Source organism: Mobula birostris, chromosome 12, assembly GCF_030028105.1.
Source record: "Mobula birostris isolate sMobBir1 chromosome 12, sMobBir1.hap1, whole genome shotgun sequence".
Lineage (NCBI taxonomy): Eukaryota > Metazoa > Chordata > Chondrichthyes > Myliobatiformes > Myliobatidae > Mobula > Mobula birostris.
Genome location: NC_092381.1, coordinates 58,141,229 through 58,164,660, shown reverse-complemented (window position 1 = coordinate 58,164,660; position 23,432 = coordinate 58,141,229). Strand labels below are relative to the sequence as shown.

At 41.2% G+C, this 23,432-nt stretch overlaps 1 protein-coding gene across 1 annotated transcript in view; it reads left to right on the top strand.

Annotated features, from left to right (window-relative positions):
* The window catches only part of lrrc7 (leucine rich repeat containing 7), a 631,001-nt gene that overhangs the window by 592,418 nt on the left and 15,151 nt on the right, over nt 1-23,432 (top strand). The window contains exons 25-27 of the mRNA XM_072273841.1: nt 12,821-12,940; nt 16,379-16,660; nt 17,450-17,542. Of these exons, the coding sequence (XP_072129942.1) occupies nt 12,821-12,940; nt 16,379-16,660; nt 17,450-17,542 (495 nt within the window). The remainder of the gene's footprint in view (nt 1-12,820; nt 12,941-16,378; nt 16,661-17,449; nt 17,543-23,432) is intronic.

Sequence of the window (23,432 nt, the reverse complement as noted above, 5' to 3'; positions counted from 1 at the left end):
GAGGTGAAGAGAGTTAGCAACTTTAAAGTTCCTTGGCATTATCATTTCAGAGGATCTATCCAGCACGTAAGTGCCATTACAAAGAAGGCACTTCAGCACCTTTACTTTCTTAGAAGTTTGCAAAGATTCAGCATGTCATCAAAAATTTTGACATACTTCTATAAATCTGCAGTGGAAAGTACACTGGAAGCATCTATTCCCTTGAATGGAAAAACCTACAAAAAGTGGTAGATACAACCCAGTCCATGACAGGTAAAGCCCTCCCCAGCACTGATTAGATCTATCAGGAGTGCTGTTGTAGGAAACAGGGACCCATCATCAAGGATCCCCACCATCCAGCCTTTGCTCTCTTCTTGCTGCTGCTATCAGGAAGGAGGTACAGAAGCCTTAAGTCCAACACTGCCAGGTTCAGGAATAGTTACCATGTTCTTGAGCCGGAGTGGATAACTTCACTCACCCCAACACTGAAATGGTTCCACAATCTATGAGTACACTTTCAAGGACTCTACAACCTATGTTTTCAATGTCTACTATTGATTTCTTTATTATTATTATTATTTTGTGTTTTATTTTCTTGTTGGTATTTGCACAGTTTGTTGTCTTTTGCACACTGGTTGTTTGCCCATCTTTGCTGTGTGCAGTTTTTCATTGTTTTTATTGTGGTTCTGAAAGCCCACAGGAAAACAAATCTCAGGGTTGGATATGGTGACATATATGGATTTTGACAATGCATTTACTTTCAATTTGTCATATGCAGTGGACAGAATAAAGGTGCTTGACAAAGCGATCCCCCAATCTGCATAGGGTCTCACTAGTGTAGTGAAGGTCAGATGCAATAAATGAGCCCGAAAGACTCACAGGGGAAGCACTACCTCACTTGGAAGGATAGTTTAAGGCCCTGAATGGTGGTAAGGGAAGAGATATGGGGGCAGATGTAGCACTTTTACTCCGCCACCTTATTATAGCTTCTCTCCCCTTCCTTTCCAGTCCTGTTGAAGGGTCTCAACCCTAAATATCAACTGCTTATTTCTCTCCGTAAATGCTGTCTGACTTGCCAAGTTCCTCCAGCATTGTGTGTGTGTGTGTGTTTCTCCTCCAAATCCACTCACTTTCTCCGGATCAAGAATGTAACAATAGCCCTTACATAGGCCCAAGCTGAACCTGTCCTGAGTCACTCCTCCAACGCTTTCCCAGGTACAAAAACAACTGCTTGCTGCACTCATGCAAAGCTTGAAAATTTCATCACTTCACAGTCAACTCTGTCGTGAACTTAATTCTGATTCATTCGTTCTGTTTTTGGATCTCCCTGTTACTATCTCAGGGGCTAGGCTAGCCACAATCATCCATCGTAAGCCCACAGATTCCCATAAATATCTTGATTATTATTCTTCCGACCCTACCTTCTGTATGGATTCTTGGTCCCCCTGTCTCCATTGCATTTGCTTCAAAGACAAAATATTCCAGAGAAACATTCCTTAATCATGAGTTCCTCTCTGCTATAGTGGTCAGAGTCTCTGACTGCACGTCATCTATTTCCCATATTCGTGCCTTCACACCTGTCCTCTCATTCTTCCCACTTGATAGAACAAGAAGAGTTCCCCTGGTGCTTGCCTTCTGCTCACCAATTTCCACATTTGGTGAATCATTTTCTGGGATCTCCAACAAGAATCCAGCACCAGGCGTACATTTCCCCTATCTTTTCCTCTCAGCATGTCATAGAGATCACTCCCTTTGCAACTCCTTGGCCCACTCTTTCATACTTATGGCTCTTTCAAAGTTCAAAATAAATTAATTATCAAAGTTACCATAACATTACATGTTACCATATACTACCCTGGGATTTATTTTCTTGTAGGCATTTACCAAAAAAAAGTACAATTAGAATTTTATGAAAAACTACATTTTAAGAGTGACAAGCTTAATTAAGGCATCTGTTAGTCTTGCGAGACCATGGATCTCCCTTCTCCACAACACCAATGTTGTCCAAGGGAAGGGCATTAGGACCCATAGAGCTTGGCACCAGTGTCGTCACAGAGCAATGTGTGATTAGGTGCGTTGCTCAAGGACACAACACGTTGCCTCAGCTGGGGCTCGAACTCACAACCTTCAGGTCACTAGTCCAATGCCTTAACCACTTGGCCACGTGTCCATGTGATAAGCTACCAATGTTCAAATGAAGACAAACAGTATATTTAAAAAAAACACTGAAAAATGAGTCTGCGGTTGTAGAATCAGATCAGAGTTGTGGTGACTGAAGTTACCCATGTTGCTTCAGCAGCCTAATTGTTGTAAGGTAATAATATTCCTGAACTTAAGACTTCTGTGCCTCCTTCCCAGTGGTAATAGCACGTAGAGGGCATAGCCTGGTTAGTGGGGGTCTGTGATCGTAGATGCTGCTTTCTTATGGCAGTGCTCCAAGTAATTGTACTCAATGGTGGGAAGAGCTTTGTCTGAGATGGACAGGGCTGTAATCACCTCATTTTGTAGCCTTTTCTATTTCTGAACATTGGTGTTTCCATACCTGGCTGTGATGCAGCCAGTTAGGATACTCTCCACTGTGCATCTATAGGAGTTTTTCAAAGTTTTTAGTGACATGCAGAATCTTCTAAGGAAGTAGAGGTGCTAACATGCCTTCTTTGTGATGACACTCACCTACTGGTCCAGGACAGATCCTCTGATATGTTGACAACAAGGAATTTAAAGCTACTGATCCTCTGCATCTCTGTTCCCCTAATAAGGACTGGCTCATGGACTTCCAACTTTTTTCCTGTAGTCGATAATCAGCCTTTTGGTGTTGCTGATGTTGAGTGAGAGTTTGTTGTTGTGGCACAACTCAGCCAGATTTTCAATCTCCACTCCTCCCCACCCCCGATGCCAACTCACCATCACCTTTGATTCGGCCAACAGCAGTGGTTCTCATGCACTACCACCAATCTTGACCTCCGGGTTTTGATAACCTTCTCGGGTGATTGCAGGAGAGAGAGCCTAGATGTTATGCAATGGTATTTTGTGTCAATAGATCAACGAATCTTGCTGATGGCTCTTTGTCTATTAATTGATGGGGCAATGCGGAACAGATAAATAAGTTCGGTATTTAATATGAGGTAGTTGCAGATGGTAGGATTGTCAGCTGAGGGGTGCTCTTAGCCATTGGGTGGTTAAGATGATAGGTTTGGTGGTTGGGACAAGGGTAGGCTAGATAATCAGAGGGTGATCCCTGTTTTCAGGGAAGATAATTAAGGGAGGTAGGACTGGTAGTGGTTGGGACTGGGAGAGTGATTTGTATTAATGGTAGTTTAGGGAATTCAATAGTCATGGGGTAATCTGTATTCAAGGGTCTGGTGGTTAGCATGAAATCTCTGCTTAAGGTTTGGGGTTCAGTGTCAGGGTGTTTGTAGATTGGATTTAGTGATTAGCAGATCGGCGGGATCTGAGTTTGGGCTAGTGAGTTGGGTTTGATGGGAATCATAATGGGGGAGTTAGTAGGAGCACTTTCCCATAATAACCCTATATCTGTTGAAGCCCTGAACATCCATGGGCACTAGAAAGCCAAATTCTGCAAAATGGGTCTGTAGATGATGCAGGCTACATTCGTGCATTTGAAAATTATCTTTCTTGTACCCGAAAATACAGTCATCATTTTGCATATTCAAAACCCTCAGACAACAGCCATCTGAGTGGCAGCAATCAAGCAGCCACCGATGCCATCACCATGGTGGGCACCACTGCTGTACTTGTAAGACCATAAGACATAGGGGCAGAATTAGGCCATTCAGCCCGTCGAGTCTGCTATGCCATTCCATCATGGCTGACCCCGGATCCCACTCAACCCCATAAAACCTTGATCTGTGCAAAGCACTGCCATGAGATTTAAGCTGGACCGCTTCGTACTGCAAGCAAGTTGAGCGTGATGCTCCAATTATGCCATTGGCTGTGTGGATGTAGTAATTTCAGCTAAGGTTCAATTGGGGAGTAATGATGGCTTTCCCACTAGGCTAATTCTGCTCGGTGCTACATTTCAAAGGTTCAAAGGTTGAATTTAATGTCAGAGAAATCTATACAATATACATCCTGAAATGCTTTCTCTTTGCAAACATCCACAAAAGTAGAGAAGTGCCCAAGGAATGAATGACAGTTAAAAGTGAGAACCCCAAAGTGTCCCCTCCTGCACGTAAGCAGCAGCAAGCAACGATCCCCCCTCCCCCCACCAGCAAATAAAAGCGCATCAGTACCGTCACCGAGCCCAAGCATGAGCTAAGCAATAGCAAAGACACAGACCGAAGTTACCCCAAAGGCTTTGCATTTCATCGGACATTTGACAAACCACAGGTTCTCTCTCTCCCTGGCAAGGGAGAGGAAGGTGTCTCCCATTTTCACAGCGAGTGGAGACATAACAACAATCCACTGGTTTACGATGTTAGAAGTCCGTTTCATCACTTTTTCCGAGCTCTGTGTCAGAAGATTGCAAAGACCTCGGGTCTTCAGGCCCACAGCAAAAGATTTTCCAACTCCCCCGACAACAGACGAGTCTGTTGCCGTGACACTGACCATCGATCCGCCAGTCTCCAGAGCCCCGAGATCTTCGGCTTCCAAACACGAGTGAGACTCTCAGGCCAAACTCTTGGCATGTTGAATAACGGCCAGTCGTGGAACCCCGAGAACGGGTCCCATTCCAGCAAAGAACCAAAGCCTGCGTGTAACTCCAGGTCCGGGTCTTCAAAGGAACCCTGAAAGAGAAGAATAATGATATTAAAGGAGGAAGTAGAGCTGTTTCCGAAGATGTAAGCAAAGGAGTCGCCGTTAGGCACCATTATCCCTCCTAAGCTCTGCATAATTCTGCATAAATCTTACTAGTAAGGTGAGATTTTTTAAAAAACATGTTTAAAGATTCTTGTTTACTGCAGATACCAGCATTTCACCTCTATTGCAGGACTGGGGTATTTGTGATTTAGTTTATTGAGATACAGCATGGACTAGGCCCTTTGAACTGTGCTGACCCCGATTTAATCCTAGCCTAATCTACAACGACCAATTAACCTAACAACCAGCATGTCTTTGGACTGTGGGAGGAAACTGGAACACCCAGACGAAGCCCAAATGGTCATGGGGAAAACATACAAACTCCTTACAGACAACGATGGGAATTGAACCCGGGTTGCCTGTACTGTAAAGTGTTGTGCTATGCTACCATGCTGCCCCATGTTTGATGTCTCCACAGTTGACCAGCTTGTTCTAACTTCACACCTGGGTTCATAAAGAGGTCATTTACAAGCAATTTGCCCCAATGACGAAGTTCTGGGGGATGTCCCTCCAGTCCTCAGAAGCATATTTTGGACATCTATGCTCAAACTTGGTCCCATTCCTTCAAATACAGGGGTAAAATGATAGTTTCAAACTCCTGGGAGTGCACATCACACACATCCTTTTTTGGTCCCGGAACACATTCTACACAATCAGGAAAGCTCATCAACACCTCTACTTTCTGAGGAGGATGACAAGAGCTCGACTCTGCACATCTACAGTATACTCATGTCATTCTACTGACATGCAGAGGAGATCATCCTAACAAGCTGCATCACTGCTTGGTACAGAAACTGCTCTGTAGCTGACAGGAAAGCTCTATAGCAGGTAGACAAAACTGCCTCACTCACCACCGGCACCAGTCTACCTGCATCAGGGATCTATATACAGAAAGTTGCTAGCAAAGGGCCTGCAACATCATGAAGGATCCCACCCACCCTGCTCACGGACTGTTTTCCCACTCCCATCAGGAAGGAAGCTATGTAGCATCTGCACCGGGACCACCAGACTCAAAAACAGTTACCTTCCCCGAGCAGTAAGGCTGATCAACACCCCGACCCACTAACACACCACTGCCTTGTCTTTGTCACTTCCTGTCAGTCACCTTGTGTACAAACTCTCCTGCGCCTAGCATCACTTTATGAACATGCAATCTCTCTATGTACATAAACTATCATATGCATTTATATTTATTGTGTTTTTATAATGTGTTCTTTATCTTTTTGTGTCTTTATTTTATGCTGCATCAGATCCAGAGTAACAATTATTTTGTCCTCCTTTACACTTGTGTACTGGAAATGGCATTAAATAATCTCGACTTGATTCATGTGACTTGCCACCTCTGTGGTAAGAATACAGTTGAACAATAATTTACCACATGTACAGTAATCTTATCTGAACAAAAGCAAGAATTTTAATACAAATAGTATGCCAGCCCTGATGAAAGGTTTTGGCCCGAAACATCAACTGCTTATTATTTTCTACAGACGCTGCCTGATTTTGTGTGTGTTGCTCTGGATTTCCAGCATCTGCGGAACCTCTTGTGTTTACAATATGTATGCTTTTCCTTTTATTGCTAGCATTAAGTTGGTGTAATTGAAAGTTCAGTGTGTAAGCAGAGTTGGCACGTGTAGAAATGAAAAAAAGAGTGCATGCTGAGCCTTACCCATCTCACAGCATGTACTGTCACTATTTCAATCACTGCTTTCAAATGCAACTGCACTGCATTAATTTACTGAAGCTCAGCTGTAGTTTACTAAACTTCCTGCTTTATCACCCTGGAAAGCTAGTGCGTAGATGCCATTAATCAGCATTTGAATGTCTGTGCATGAACAATTTAACACTTAAAATTCTTAAAGCCTCAGTAGTCCCAGTTCCTGACATGTTGCAGGTTATATTTATTGCAACACACACAAAGTGCTGGAGGAACTCAGCAGGCCAGGCAGCATCTATGGAAAAAAGTACAGTCGACATTTCGGGCTAAAACCCTTCGGCAGGACTGGAGAAAAAAAGCTGGAGTAGATTTGAAAGGTGGAGGGAGGAGAGAGAGAAACACCAGGTGATAGGTGAAACTTGGAGAGGGGGAATGAAGCAAAGAGCTGGCAAGTTGATGGGTGAAAGAGTCAGAAGGCCATGGAAGAAAGAAAAAAGAGGGAGGAGCACCAGAGGGAGGTGATGGGCAGGCAAGGAGATAACATGAGAGAGGGGCAAGGGGATGAGAAATGGTGGGGGGCGGTGGAGGCATTACTGGAAGTTTGAGAACATCAATGTTTATTACAATGTTTTTCTAATTTTTACCATGCTCGGTCCATGTGTAAGCCTGAATGTTAAATGTCAACCAGTTTTAAAAAAGGATCTATTGCTTTCCCGGTGTATATGACAAATAAACCATTCTTGGGCTTCCAGCCTGGTAGAGGTATCAATTATAAACAGCATTTCAATGACAGACTCTGCCTTCTTCATAAGGGATGATGCCTGGGCATGTCTAGTCCAGTGGTATTTATACCCCCTTAGTCTGTCCCTCCTGATTGGCTAGTCCTTATCCAATCAGGTTTCCGCTCTCCCACCTTGTTTACAATCGAATTCCAGTTCTTTCTTTGAGTGAGACCTTTGCTTCCGTTAAAATTCTTTTCCTCCAGTTTTATTTCAATGGTTTCCTTCACAAAGCGATCCCTAAGGCCATTGGCGCAGCACAGTAGTTTTGTGCCATCAAAGTCAACCTATGGCCATTGTGAATGCAATGTCTGCTACCGCCACTTTCCCCAGGCAACCAAAATGGATACACCTCCTGTGCTTCGTGATGGGGTTTCCACCGTGTGTCCCTTCTGCTCGATATCCAAACAAAGGGCAGCCCTGCCATCATTGACAATCCTTTTAGGGTTCATCGATCAAACTGGGCAATCCATCGACAAGGCAACCAGATCGGTCCTCGCCAAGGGGCTAAATTTGGCTCCAATCCCTAGAGCTATACCTTATTGGGACCACATTGGCCTGGTAGAGCAATCAGTCCGAAATCTACCACGGAATACCGCGGAGGAGGTAGGGATGGAGGTCTGCATGGCCCTCAAAAGAGCTGTTTTGCCGAAACTGAACGTTACAAAAGGAGAGCGACTGACCCTCCAGGCACTACGGCGAAACCCAACCATCATGATTTTACCAGCTGACAAAGGAAATGCAACATTCCTGATGTCCTCTGAGGAATACCACTGGAAAGTCCAACAGATTCTGGATGATCCTGCCTACAGAGTTCTACAGTGGGATCCCACGGATTCGATTATGAGGCTGACCTCCACTTTACTGAAAAAATCTGGACTGCCAGCAGATATATGCAAGACACTTCAGCCTCAGGCGCCAAGTTCACCAAGACTTTACAGGCTTCATTAAAACATTATCCAACATCCAGCTGGACACTGAAGACTTGATCTTTAGTTTCAACGTGGTGGCCCTGTTCGCAGGTGTTCCTATTAAGAACAGCTTGGGCATCCTGTGGTCAAGGTTTGCTAAGGGTACCATTGACCTTTTTGAACTCACCCATACATTGATGTACTTCCTCTACAAGGGGAACTACAAAGAAAAAATGGACAGAGTGGCCATGGGATCACCCTTGTCATTGGTTATTGCTAATTTCTCCAGGGAGTACTTTGAGATGAGGGCTATATAAATATATAGTTCATCACCTTACACCCCAAATGCTTCTTCAGATACGCCATCGTAGTGTTGCCTCATGGACTCCCTGTACTCCAACAGTTCCACTTCCATCTGAACAGCATACATCCAAACATTCAATTTGCAATAGAGATGGAGCAGAACGATTGTCATTTTCAATCTCTCACTGCATGAGTGGAACTCCCTACTTGCTTCAAAAAGGCAACAATTATGCCAGCGCCTAAGAAGAATAATGTGAGCTGCCTCGATGACTATCACCCGATAGCACTCACATCTACAGTGATGAAATACTTTGAGAGGATGGTCATGACTAGACTGAACTCCTGCCTCAGCACAATAGGTCAACGGCAAATGCAATCTCAATGGCTCCTCACAGGGCCTCAGACCACCTGGACAATACAAACACCTATGTCAGGATGCTGTGCATCGACTATAGCTCAGCATTTAACACCATCATTTCCACAATCCTGATTGAGAAGTTACAGAACTTGGGCCTCTGTACCTCCCTCTGCAATTGGATCCTCAACTTGCTATCTGGAAGACCACAATCTGTGGAGATTGGTGATAACATATCCTCCTCGCAGATGATCAACACTGGCGCACCTCAGGGGTGTGTGCTTAGCCCATTGCTCTACTCTCTCTATACCCATGATTGTGTGGCTAGGCATGGCACGAATACCATGTATAAATTTGCTGATGTTAGAACCATTGTTGGTAGAATCTCAGATGGAGACGAGAGGGCATACAGGAGCGAGATATACCAATCAGTGGAGTGGTGCTGCAGCAACAACCTTGCACTCAACGTCAGTAAGACGAAAGAGCTGATTGTGGACTTCAAGAAGGGAAAGATGAAGGAACACATACCAATCTTCATAGAGGGATCAGAAGTGGAGAGAGTGAGCTGTTCAAAGTTCCTGGGTGTCAGATCTCTGAGGACCTAACCTGGTCCCAGCATATTGATGCAGCTATAAATAAGGCAAGATGGTGACTATACTTAGGAGTTTGAAGAAATTTGGTATGTCAACAAATACACTCAAAAACTTCCGTAGATGTACCGTGGAGAGCATTCTGACAGGCTGCATCACTGTCTGGTATGGAGGGGCTACTGCACAGGACCGAAAGAAGCTGCAGAGGGTCGTAAATTTAGGCAGTTCCAACTTGGGTACAAAATACCTAGGACACCTTCAAGGAGCAGTGTCTCAGAAAGACAGCGGCCATTATTAAGGACCCCCAGCACCCAGGACATGCCCTTTTCTCACTGTTGCCATCAGGTAGGAGGTACAGAAGCCTGAAGGCACACACTCTGCAATTCAGGAACAGCTTCTTCCCCTCTGCCATCCGATTCCTAAATGGACATTGAACCCATGAACACTACCTCACTTTTTTAATGTATATTATTTCTGGTTTTGCACAATTTTTCAATATATGTATTCAATATACATTTACTGTAATTAGTTTACTTATTTATTTTTACTTTTTTCCTTCAATATTATGTATTGCATTGAACTGTTGCTTCTAAGTTAACAAATTCTACGACACCTGCCGGTGATAATAAACCTGATTCTGATTCTCCCGTTCCTGGACGTTCTAATATAATGGAAACTGGACAGTAGCCTCAGACACAGTGTCTGTCGGAAACCCACTCACACGGACTTATACCTCAACAATAACCGCCACTATCATGCCTCCCAACGTAGAGCCGTTCTTTCTACTTTGATTAATCGTGCAAAAACTATTTTGGACCCAGAGAGTCTGCCCAAGGAAATAAGATGATTATGTATGGTGTTCGTACAGAATGGCAACAAGGTGAAGGAAATCAATTAGGCCCTTTAAAAGGCAGATGGAAAAACCAGGAAACCTAACAGCAAGGAGGAACTCGTCACTACTGCCTGTCTTTCCTATATTTCCATGGTTTAGAAACATAGACATAAAAAACCTACAGCACAATACAGGCCCTTCGGCCCACAAAGCTGCACCAAACATGTCCTTACCTTAGAAATTACCTTGGGTTATCCATAGACCTCTAGTTTTCTAAGCTCCATGTACCCATCCAGGAGTCTCTTAAAAGACCCTATCGTATCTGCCTCTACTACCGTCACCGGCAGCCCATTCCACGCACTCACCACTCTCCGCATAAAAGACTTAGCCCTGACATCTCCTCTGTACCTACTTCCAAGTACCTTAAAACTGTGCCCTCTTGTGCTAGCCATTTCAGCCCTGGGAAAAAGTCTCTGTCTAGCCACGCAATCAATGCCTCTCATCATCTTATACACCTCTAACAGATAACCTCTTATCCTCTGTCTCTCCAAGAGGAAAGGCAGAGTTCACTCAACCCATTCTTACAAGGCATGCTCCCCAATCCAGGCAAGATCCTTGTAAATTCAGGATCCTATAGAAGTACCAGATTAATACCATCCAGAAACTTGTAAGGAATCTTATGCAGGTCAAGGATGACCTTGGACTCAGGACAACTAGCACTTACAGGATTCCCTGTGAATGCGGAGCACTGTATATTGGCCAGGTCATCCCATGTTGGAAACCCGCATCAAGGAGTACGGGAGATGCATCTGTTTGGGTTACCCAGAGAAACCAGTGGTAGCAGTACGTTGCATCTGTAATTGACTTTGATGGCACAAAACAACTCTGCCCTGTCAGTGGCTTTTGGGACCATCTGGTGAAGAAAGCCATTGAAATAAAACTAGAGGAAAAGAAATTTAACAAAGACCAAGGTCTTGCTCTAAGTAAGAACTGGAATTCGATTGTAAACAAGGTGGGAGAGTGGAAATCTGATTGGGTGAACACTAACCAATCTGGAGGGATGGACTATGGGATTATAAAACCAAAAGACTGGACGTGCCCAGGCATCAACCCTGATGAAGATGGCAGAGTTTGTCATCGAAACATCAGTTATGATTGATACGTGCCTGGCTGGAAGCCTAAGAAGAGTCTATTCATCAACTAGTTATTACTTAAACTTAAATTGGAAAATCACTATACAGTGGATTCTCGTTAACTGGGACACATTGGGACCAATATATTTTGGCCCATTCACGCAGCTGCCCCAATTAGCCAAAGTTTCATGGAAATAGTTAAAAAGTTATTTTAAAAAAAGGAAACTATCACTTAATTGAATAACAAATTATGTATTTAAATAAAACATAGAATAAATTAGAACACTACCAATACTACTACAGTACTATGGGAGGGAGGGAACGTCGACTCAGACCATGAGAGGCCTGCGGCGGACATTTTCATGCCTTACAAGGCGCAGATTGGAAGTCTGTGTGGGGCGCCACTCCTCGCACAGACTAGAGCAATGTGTGATTAAGTGCTTTGCTCAAGGACACAAACATGCTGCCACAGCCAAAGCTCAAACTAGCGGCCTTCAGATCACTAGACGAACGCCTTAACTACTTGGCCACATGCCCAACAGTACTATACAACTGCGTATTAGTTCCTAATAGCTATCAAAAGAGGAATTCATCCATTATATGCTGCTGCATTCTTTTGATTGACTGTAAATGAACAAAATGAGCACAGACACCTAGTTTAGATAATAGACTGCCTTCATACAATGCTATTGATGATTGCTTCCTCCAAAACTTCATTTTCCATGTAATATTCAAAATGATCATCAACATGTTCAAATTTTTTTATACCTTCTAATTTATTGAAGTAGTAAAATCATTTCAATTTTACCCCCAGTCGTTTCTGGCATCTCCAAGCCTGAATGCTTGAAACTACAGTGAGCAAAACAGTTCTGAATTGTCTTACTGCTTATTTCACATCAACTATCAGTGACAAAAATCACTGCTTTTTGAACACAAGCATATGCAATTGACACTGTTTAAAAACTGTCCACTCTAAGCTTGGTGTAGTTTTTGACAGCCACACATGTGCATGCATCTGATGCTAGTTAGAAACTGTTCGGTAACAGCCTCCTGTCCCAATTAAACAGTATGGTGTCCCAAATCAATGAAGAGAATCCCAGCCATTTTCTTGATTTTTTTTTGTTCTTTAAGAGTTGTCCTAAATATGCAGCTTCCCGGATTAACTGATGGCCCAATTAACCGGAATTCACTGTATATCCATTTTCCAGCATGAACCATTGAAAAACAAGGATGCTGTTTGATTCTAGTTAATGTGTTTTTGAGCCAGAAAAGCCCAGGAAAGCTGAAACCACTAACCACTTTGATAAAAATACAATTCAGGGTTTAACTTTGTGCCTTCTTTATTTACAACTCTGAATACTTCACCAGCTAAAGCACTTAATTGGGACAAATGCAAAGTTATCAATGGTGTTGGTTAAATGTGCAGCACCAAGCAGCAACCTGTTTAACTTTTTTGTCTTCAGGCACCATCACAACAGGGCAATGTTCATGACAGTGAGCTGGAAGATATATCTCCAACTAGTCAGTGGAATTCATATGCGTTGGGAAGACGGGATGTGCCACCGGAGAACATGATAAAAAAGGTTAGACCATTCAAAGGTGGATTTGATTTCTTGACAGTTCATGTCTTATCTGTTGTGATTTCCTTCTTGTTCCTTGAACTTCCTTTGTTTTTCTGGCAGTGTATTCAGTTTCATTGTGTCATTATGGTTTAAAATACATGGTGAGTTTAACTTAATTGATGTATCTGTTCTATGTGTTTTTTTTTCTGACTATACAGTCTGATCTATTTATGACAGCATTATTTTGAATGCCTTTATGGCCAATTCCAGTAAGCAAGGCTAAATAGTTTCACACTTGAACTTTTGATGTAGGCCTGGAAATCTTTTACTGCCAATTTTCATTTGAATCCCAGTGAACAATCACTTGTCCGCTTCCCGTAGAAAGTGACATTCCTCCAATTCGGAGTTAATCAACCTGGCTCTAGATGTTGTGAGAAGACTGTTTCTTGCAATGAATGGACAGGAAGAAATTCAGTGTTCAGGAAGTGATCAATGCTCAATGTACAGATTGTGATCTGCGTGCAGCCTGGGGTTGAGGGTATGGTAGGGGTTAGTGGTCAAGGGCGATTACAGATTAGGAATTGGTTGTAATAGTTCTATGGAATTAAAGGATTAATTTAGATTCATTTATTATTCAGTCTTGAAAGAAGAATGTTAAATATATGTACTGTTATGCCAAGAGAGACTATTTGGCCGATTGAATCCATACTGGCTACTAGTCTTCTCAGTCTCTTTGCCCAGGTTTTTCATAGCCCTGCTAATTTGTTTTTCTCATTTGTCTAACTTCCTCTGCTTCTAAGATAAAGAGCAAACATAAGACCCCAGACTCTTCCATAGGTGAGACAGGTGGGTTTCGTGTGAGGTGGTGTGCTCCAATTTACAGACAGCCCTGAAGTCCTCCATGCTATCATAAATGCTCCTCCTCCGCTTAGAGTGGTTGTGGAACAAGGATTCCTAGGACTCACTGGGGATGTAGCACATATTTGAGGAGGCTTTGACCGTGTCCTCAGTGTCTATTTTGGGAACCTGCTGTTGGGTGTGAAACTTGTGTGGCCTGCTCTGCCTGAACGTAGAGATATTCTCCCTGCTAAAAACCTGGGGTGCTCCCTTCAAATCTGGTGACAGAACAGCTCTCATGACAGCCAGGAAAAACCCCATCTTAGACATCTAGAGGGGAAATGCCACCTACACACAATAAAATCAGAAACACCTGTCCGATGACAATCTGTGGCAAATGTGGCTGGGCACTGCGGGCACTACAGACTATGCAAGGAAAAACAGTGTCAGTTGTACCAGTGACGCCTCCCTCCCTGACGCCCTAAACAACTTTTATGCGTGCTTCGAGGCATGCAACACAACGCCAGCCACGAAAGCTACCCCCTTCCCAGGTGAGCAGCCACTGTCTGTAACAGCAGCAAAAGTGAGAAGGACTCTGCAGAGAGTCAATCCCCATAGGGCAGCCAGGCCAGAAAACATCCCAGGCCAAGGACTTGGAATATACACACCAGATGAATGACATCTTCACCGACACCTTTCTCAATTGTGCAATAGCTGCACTGGTAGAGGGGAAAAGATGCTGATTTACATCATCGATTCTGCCTTCACTGACGGATGTGAAGAGGTTCATATTTTCAAACTTTATTATCATTGTTGCACAGAAGAAGGTGATTAGTAGTCCACCTTTTTCTTACTGTTAGTGAATGTAAGGCCCATTCTCCTTTTCACTTCAGTAACAAGTTAATGATGATTTGGAGTTTGGCTTCCAAATGCGTGCTCATGCACATATATTCTTAAAAAATGGAATGTAATTACCTTATTTCAGTGACCTTGATGTTTGTGGGAATATAAATTGCCCTAGATAAATAGTTATGAAGATTAGCTCCACTCCCACAGGAAGTTTGTGGAGATGAGATTCAGCTTAATTTGATGGGGCAAAGATGGGTGTCTTGTTTGACACTCGTCGTGATTGAGATTGGCACTTGATGCTGTGGAACCAGTGGTTATTATTCTGTCATCATAAAACAAGTATAAGATTGAGATACATTTGAGAAGAGTGTACCGCAGTCAGAAAAGCTATAGTGTAATCAGAAAACATGCTGCTTCCTGCATGTTTCCCACCTTGAACGCAGTGAGGATCATTAACATGTTGTGATTCAAACACCAGCTCTTTATCCACTGAAAGGAGCAGGTTAAGAAGAGCCCTGGTAGAAAGCAGGGAGACAGGGAGAGCCATCTATTATTACCACAATCAGATTTGGGTTTCCTGAGCTGATGGTAGTCACAGTTACAACATCTCTGAGATGCCCTAGAATATTCTCAAGTTTCTAGATTGAATAATAGATCATGAAGGCAACACACACAAAATGCTGGAGGAACTCAGCAGGTCAGGCAGCATCTATAGAAATAAATACCAGTAAACGTTTCAGGCCAAGGTGTGTGTGTCTGCATCAGAGCAAGTACACACTTACTGGACAATATCTACATATGCCCCACTAATCTACCAAGCTGCTAGTACTGACAACGATAAAGCATAGGAAAGCCAGGATTCTATTAATGAATGTGCTCAAAGAAGCCGTGAAATAATATCTTTTAAATAAATCAATACATTAAAAATTAAAAAGTAATGCAAAATAATTTCACAGACAAAAAGAGTTTGAAATGAATTGAAAATATTTTGACTTCTTACAATACACATGCTTACCCCCAGAAATGATCCCTCTCCCACCAGAGTGCCAGAAGTGTTTCTGCTAACATCTTGAGTCAGTAGTTTGTAACTAGTCTAATTCCATTTTCAAGCCCTGGACTGCATCTGCTGCCTGCCCCACTCCAGGATTATCTCTAGTTATCTCATTTCCCATTGTTCAGACTTAGTATCTCATTTTGATTCCAAATGAGTTCCCATTTCACCTCACTGATTACTTTATTCCTCATCCAAGTACTCAGAAACCCCTTGTATTGTGTCCCAAGTTCAAATGAGAAAGATCACAATATATTTTATTAAATGTATTTCACTTGTAATCACTTCCTCATACAAAAGTTTTCCTTTTGCGGACAATAGTTTTACTACTTTTAAATGAACTGAATATTCTGCGATACCCTTGGCTTCCTGTTCTATCACTGTTATCAAAATGAAATCTTATTAGGCTCATTGTATATCCTTTTAGTAACATTATGCATTTCACTAGCAAGTTAGTTAAATATAAAGGCATGTTGCTTCTTCTGATAAATCTATTTTTTTCCAAAAAATTATCATTTCAAAACTATTTTAACTATCTCCCATACAACTGTAGAAGCTAAGACATCATCTTAACTAAACAGTATGATCCATGCTATATTCAAAATCTGTATATATACACTTTAGACTGATTTCTAGGTATTGGTGTTGTCGTCACTTAGGTCTCCTGTGTCCTTTTTTTTCTTTTATCTGTCTGTGTAAGTTGTAATGATTGTCCTTTACAGCTTCCTGAATCTTTGCCTAATGGGCTGAATTACCCACAGGCAGGTAGCCACCCTCATCAAGGGCAAAGTGCATTAGGGACTTCACCACAAAGCCTACAGCATCGATCCAGGGAGCAACAGTATGAAGGAGCTGTGTCAAAAGTAACGCTTCAGCAATATCAGAAGCCCTTGCAGATTGCCATTTCATCAACACAGAACGTTCCCAATGCACGAGCAGCTCAACCCAGCAGATGTCTAACAAGCATTAAGCCACAAAAGAGTACAGAAAGTTACCAGGAGCAGGTAAAGTGGCTATCGTGTATTTAAGTTTATGTGAGGAAAAGTTAAACATAAAGTTGTAAATAAAACTCCTGAACATTTAGTCAATAAATTCACTGTCATGTCAGTTTGTTAGTATGGTAACTTTGCCATGACAGCAATAGTGTACTACAACTATCTTATCACCAAACCGGAAAGAGGATAATGAATATATATTCTGTTGTTGATCGCTGGTAAGTTTTCCACTCATAAGGTGCATGCACGTCGGGCAAAAACAGCAACTGATATGATATGAGGGCAATATTGATAAATATCTAGGCTCAAATCAAAAGGTTGCCCCTGATATCAGAGAAAAACCAGTAACCATGAATGATATTTCACCATAAATGCTTAAAATGTTTTGGACAAAATTCAAGGTATGCAAATAAATGCAGAGTACAAATATCATACATTGAATTTCATATCCTATGGAACAGGATTAAGTGAGTAGAGGGAATTGGTTTTGGGTGGATGCACAATGAAATTATATTTAGAGTCCACAGAAACTTCAAGTTCAAACTATTCTGTCCTATCAAGAATATAGATGGTGCTTCATCTGCTGAATGTTTGAAACTAAATCAAATCTGGAACCTTTATGATCAGAATTGCTCAATTCCATTTTGGACTGTGGACATACGACTGATGCATTACAAATGTTCATAATTTCTCCTATGATAAATTAAAGCATATTGATATTGCCATATTTATACCAAAATTGTCTTAGTTGCTGTATTTACACTAACAACTATGTTTTTTTTTCACTCTTTAACTCAGTTTTGTGTGAGGATAGAGAAGAACCCCGGTCTTGGTTTCAGCATAAGTGGAGGAATAAGTGGACAAGGGAATCCATTCAAGCCATCTGATATGGTAATCTGAAAGAGAACAATCAAATGCAATTGCATTTTCCCAGATAACTTATAGGCTACAGTAACATTGCCCTACCCTCCATAGGTTGATGCCAGCTATCAAAGGATGAGCAGAAGTCAGCTACAGATGGTAAAGGGAAATGGTGTAAGTCAGCAAAGCTGGTACTTCATTAACAATAAACAGCATGCTTTTTAATACTCCACAAACTGGGAAAAAAAATTTTTTACATTAATTATTTTTAGAATAATCCAGCCATAATTTCAAAACACCAAAAATCATCAATTAGGTGCTTTATTCCAATTCATTTTTTTAATATCTTGCCATCCATGCATATATCACAATTTGCTCCATGAAACCAGATAATATCATTAGTTCATCATTTTAATTTGATAGATAATTTATTTTAAATGGGTTACTATTAACATTAAAATAATATAATCATAAAATCTAGTCAGAATGTACTATATAATGGAGCTTTGTGTTAATTGTATATGTTCACAAGTTAACATTTCAGTGGTAGTTAGTATTCTTATTCTTCTTATGGCTCATCTTCCTGGCATCATAAACTCCTGAGTCCTCTCCACCCTAGCTCCTCATTCGTCCTGCAAAGAAACTAACGTTGTCACACTTTGATCTTTTCATCTGTTTATCGTAGTTTAAATTATATCTTCAAGTACATGAGAAGTTGTGCATTCTTATGCTACCTAGAGCATCAATTCTTTACTTTATCACAAGCTCCATCTCCCATAAGAAACCACTTCCATTTTGGGCTTTCATTATTATTTAATTCTTTTTATCCTTTCTTATTGAAAAAGGTTTCCTTACCATTATAAAATGGTAAGGGGAATAGGCAGAAATTATTGTGCTGCAGGTGGGATGGTCTCTGCAAAGATTGATGCAGAAATGAAAAAACTTTCTTTTTGTTGCCATCTTCTGCAAACACTATGAGTTATATTACAGTTGTAACACAATAAGACATAGAACCACACATGAAACACAATGTGCTTGTTTCAAAACTAGACAAATCTATCAAAACTATTATCCTTTAAAAATATCTATGAGCTAAGTAATATTCTATGTAATCAATTCCATTAAGCTGTCCCTTCATGCATTGCTTTACCATTAACTTATGAAAGTGTCTCCAAATAATGTGGTTAGGTTAACCATCTACTCTGGAAAGTAGATGCAGAATATTACTGCTGAACCAAATCATATTTGATTTGTCCATGGTTTATAACAAAACAATGTAAGGGACCAGACGGTAACCAAGGATATGGAACGTATTTGAAACTAACTTCCATGTAGCATGACACAAAGAAAGAAAAATGTACAGAAGCTAACCCTAACCCTGATTGATCACAGCTCTGTTGAAGTCAACCACATTCAACTGGAACTATTTTTTGTGAATCTATGACGCTATGACTATCCTCAATCTAATCACTTATTTGTAAATCATAGAGCAATGCTGACTGTTCTAAGCAGGCCATGTCTTTTTGAATGCACATGATTCCCATCCTTCAGTATCTTCTTCAGTGGCTCCCATACCACTGATGTGAGGCTCCTTGTCCTGTAATTACCTGGATTAGCCTTATTTCCCTTCTTGAACAAAGGCACATTTGCTACTCTCCATTCCTCTGGGACTTCACCTCTTGCCAGTGTGGACACAAAGATCCTGGTTAAAGCCCCAGCAATCTCTTCACTTTCTTCTTTCAGTATAATGGGATATATGCCATTAGGTTCTGGGGACTTATCCAACTTCATGCTTTTCAGGAGACCCAGTATTACCTCCTCCTTAATCTCAGAATGTCCCAGCACATCAGAATGCTCCACTCAGTTTTCAGTATCCTCCAAATCCTTCTCCTTGGTAAATATCAATGCAAAGTATTCACTTAGTAACTCAGCCATGTGCTATAACAACAAACACAAATTCTGTTCTTTATCCTCATGTGGACTGTAGCTGCACTGTTCAATGGTGGAATAGGTCGGAGGGACTAAATGGGATAGAGTAATTCTTGTTTCAGTGTGCTGTCTTCCCATCGTTTGGACACTACAAAATGCTGATGCTCTGAATTTAGACAGCACATTCCTCAGCAGACAGTGCTCAGTGTCTAGATAGTCAACTGAGTAGGCAGTTCTGGCAATGCAGTGTGCTAACAGCTCCCAATGGGCTAATTTAGAAGCATGTCACATGTAGCAGTCAAAACGAATAGCTCACAATGACTTGGATGAGCAAGGACAGCATTCATAAAAAAATGGGATTGTTGGTTCCTTTACATCTGGCCACATGAGATCCTGAAAATGACATTTTCTGCATGCACATTTTGTGACTCCCATATGCCACAGATTTAGTGTTGGCCTAATGAGTATTTATCATTTGTACACACAACAATGAAATGCAAAACTGCCAGTCACCCATAACAGATGTTAAGAACTGACAGACTGCAGTGGAGGCCAAGTCCGTGGGTATATATAAAGTGGAAGTTGATAGATTCCTGATTGGTTGGGACATCAAGGAATATGGTGAGAGGGCAGGTGTATGGGGTTGAATAGGATCTGGAATCGGCCATGATGAAATGGCAGAAGGTACTCAATGGGCTGAATGGCCTAATTCTGCTGCTATGTCTTATGGTCTTCTGCTGAGAAGTGCAGCAGTGGACAAAATTAGGAAGGTACCATCATTGTGAGGAAGTTAATGTGCCTTTGTAATTCTTATACTGGGATAGCGGTGGTGGATGTACCACCATGTACTTAATGCACATAGATGAATGTGATGTATGATAAAATGTGTTTACTTTTCCCCAACTATCTTTACGCAGTATGACACATTATAAGCTAGGTGGAATAGCAGGCAAAACTGCAGGGAAGATAAACATTCACATAAACATGGCATTGGATAAAGATAATGAATATTCTAGAAGTTGTTGGATTAAAATCATCAGAATCTAACATTATATAGTCAAATTATAGATCATAATTATACAATTATGCAGTCTTAATTGAACAAAGTGGAAATGGGCAACTCCAGTATTGAGCAGGGTATGCTAAGGTGTTTGGCACCTTGTAGTCCAGAAGCTCTCAACAATTGTATTTCTTGTCAGCAATTGTATAGGGTCTGTTATTTGCAAGGGAGGCCTATAATGTGACTCTGGAAAGTAAGAAAAAAGCAGTTGTTAAGTTTGTGTACCTAGGTTCTTGTTATACAGAGTGTGGAACTTCCGTGCCAGTAATCTGCAGAGATGGTAATCAATAGAATTGTGAAGGTTGTCTTGATATATGCATCATAAAACAGATACTTAGCGCAGCATGAACTGGAAGGATTTTATTAATTCGGGATCACTAAACATGGTACTTATTGATTAAGGACTGAGAGAACAATAGTCATTTCAAGACTTACACAGATTCAAGACTATCATTTTGGAAATTACCTCATTGTCAGGGCACCACGTAAGTGCTGAAAATAATATCATTAAAATAATTGGAACCTGGAAGCACCCACAGTTGCTAAGTGCTTCAAGGCTCACTCACTACTGCTGTGTCAGAAGCCAGTTATCTTGCAACTTAGCTCTAAGTGGCAATTTTGAAATTATATTCAAAATCTATTTCAGTCTCTTTGCCTGCAAGACTTTTAGGAGAAAATCTAATTTTTACTTTCTCTGTCCCTGCGCAATGAACAGAAATTCTCTTGTCCTTAGCTACTACAGTACTAAATTCTAAAGTATCTGTTTCCATACATCATCGGTAAGTGATCATGCAGTTCAATCAGCCAACTCAATCCCACGTATGATTAATGACATATGGCCTATATATCATCAGTTATTAAAGTTCATTTTGAGTACACTCACCTTCTCCTCAAATGCTTTATTTGCTAATGTTTTTCTAGGTCCTCATTAAAGCAATGAATTTGTGCAATTTTACCACCCTGTCTAGATTTGGAACCTTGCTTAATGTTTTTTTTTGTTTACTCAACTTAAATAGTTCACTTCTCCCTTAACAAAATGTTTTGTTGTTTTACAGAATTGAATTATATTTCTCATGAATCAGCTATTGTTCATTGAAAATATACTTAACCTATTGGGCCTTTGTTTATAACTTGCTCTTGCAAGCCAGAATTATACTGCACTCTCTTTGCCAATTTTCCAATAGATTCTAATGCTTCTTGAGATAAAGTGACCAAGATTAAATTTCACACTTGTATCTGTCAACATTAACATAATATAACATTTTTTAGACACTAAAGCATTAACAACCTTATTTTTCATTAGAAACATAGAAACATAGAAAACCTACAGCACAATACAGGCCTCTCAGCCCACAAAGTTGTGCCGAACATGTCCCTACCTTAGAAATTACTAGGCTTACCTATAGCCCTCTATTTTTCTAAGCTCCATGTACCTACCCAAAAGTCTCTTAAAAGACCCTTATATGCCCTTTGCTTCTCTGATCATTTGTGTCATCTGGGATGATGCTGGTACACCATGATTATCACCAAGTCACTTTCCTTTCTGCCTCTACCCATTGCAATTCTAAGCCATAAGTCCATAATGCATGGGAGCAGACTCAGGCCTCTTGGCCCACAAGTATCCTCTACCATTTGATCATGGCCAATTTAGTTTCCCTCTCAACCCCACCCTGCTGCCTTCTCATCGTAACCTTTGACACACTTACTAATAAAGAATCTATCAATCTTCGCTTTAAGTATACCTAATCACTTGGCCGTCCACAGTCATCTCTAGCAATAAGTTTTGCACATTCTCCACCCTCTGGCCAAAGGAATTCCTCCTCATCTCTATTCTAAAAGGAAGTCCTTCTATTCCGAGGGCTGAGCCCTCTGGTCTTAGAACTGTCCCACTGTTGGAAACATTCTCTACATGTCCACTTTATTTAAGCCTTTCAGTATTCAGATATACCCCCTCATTCTTCTAAACTCCAATGAATACAAGCCCAGAGCCATCAAATGCTCCTCATTTTAGTCCATTCATTCCCAATATCCTTCTTGTAAATCTTCTCTGGATCTTCTCTAATGCCAGCACATCATTTCTTATATATGGAAGCCAAACCTACTCACAATACTCCAAGTATGGTGGAAACAATGCCTTATAAAGCCACACCTTAACCTTTGCATTCTAGTCCTCTGGAAATGAATGCTAGCATTGCATTTGCCTTCCTTACTACCGACTCAACCTGCAAATTAGCCTTTAGGGAATCCACAATTAGGACTCCCAAGTCCATTTGAACCACCAATTTCTGAGTACATTCCTATTTAGAAAATAGTGTACACCTTTATTCCTTCATGAAGTCATAAAGTACATGACTATAGACTTCCCACTCCTTTGCCCGTTCTCCCAACCTGTCCAAATCCTTCTGGAGACTCTGCTCCCTCAACACTACCTGCCCCTCCACCTATATTTATATTATACGCGAACTTGGTCACAAAGCCATCAATTCCATCATCCAGATCATTAACATTAAACGTAAAAAGTAGCGGACCCAACACCAACCCCTGCGGAGTACCATTACTCACTAGCAGTCAACCAGGAAAGACCTGAATTATTCCCACTCTTTGTCTTCTGTCAGCCAACCAATCTTTGATCCATACTAGCATCTTTCCTTTAATACTATGGGTTCCCATCTTGTTCAGCAGCCTCCTGTATAGCAACTTGTAAAAGGCCTTCTGAAAATTCAAGAAAATAACATCTACCAACACTTTTTACATATCCTGCATGTTATTTCCTCAAACAATTCCAATAGATTTGTCAGGCAAAATTTCCCCTTAAGGAAACCATACTGACTTGGGCCTATTTTATCACTTATCTTCAAGTGCCCTGAAACCTCGTCCTTAATAACGGACTCTAACATTTCCTCACCCACTGAAGTCAAGCTAACTAGCCAA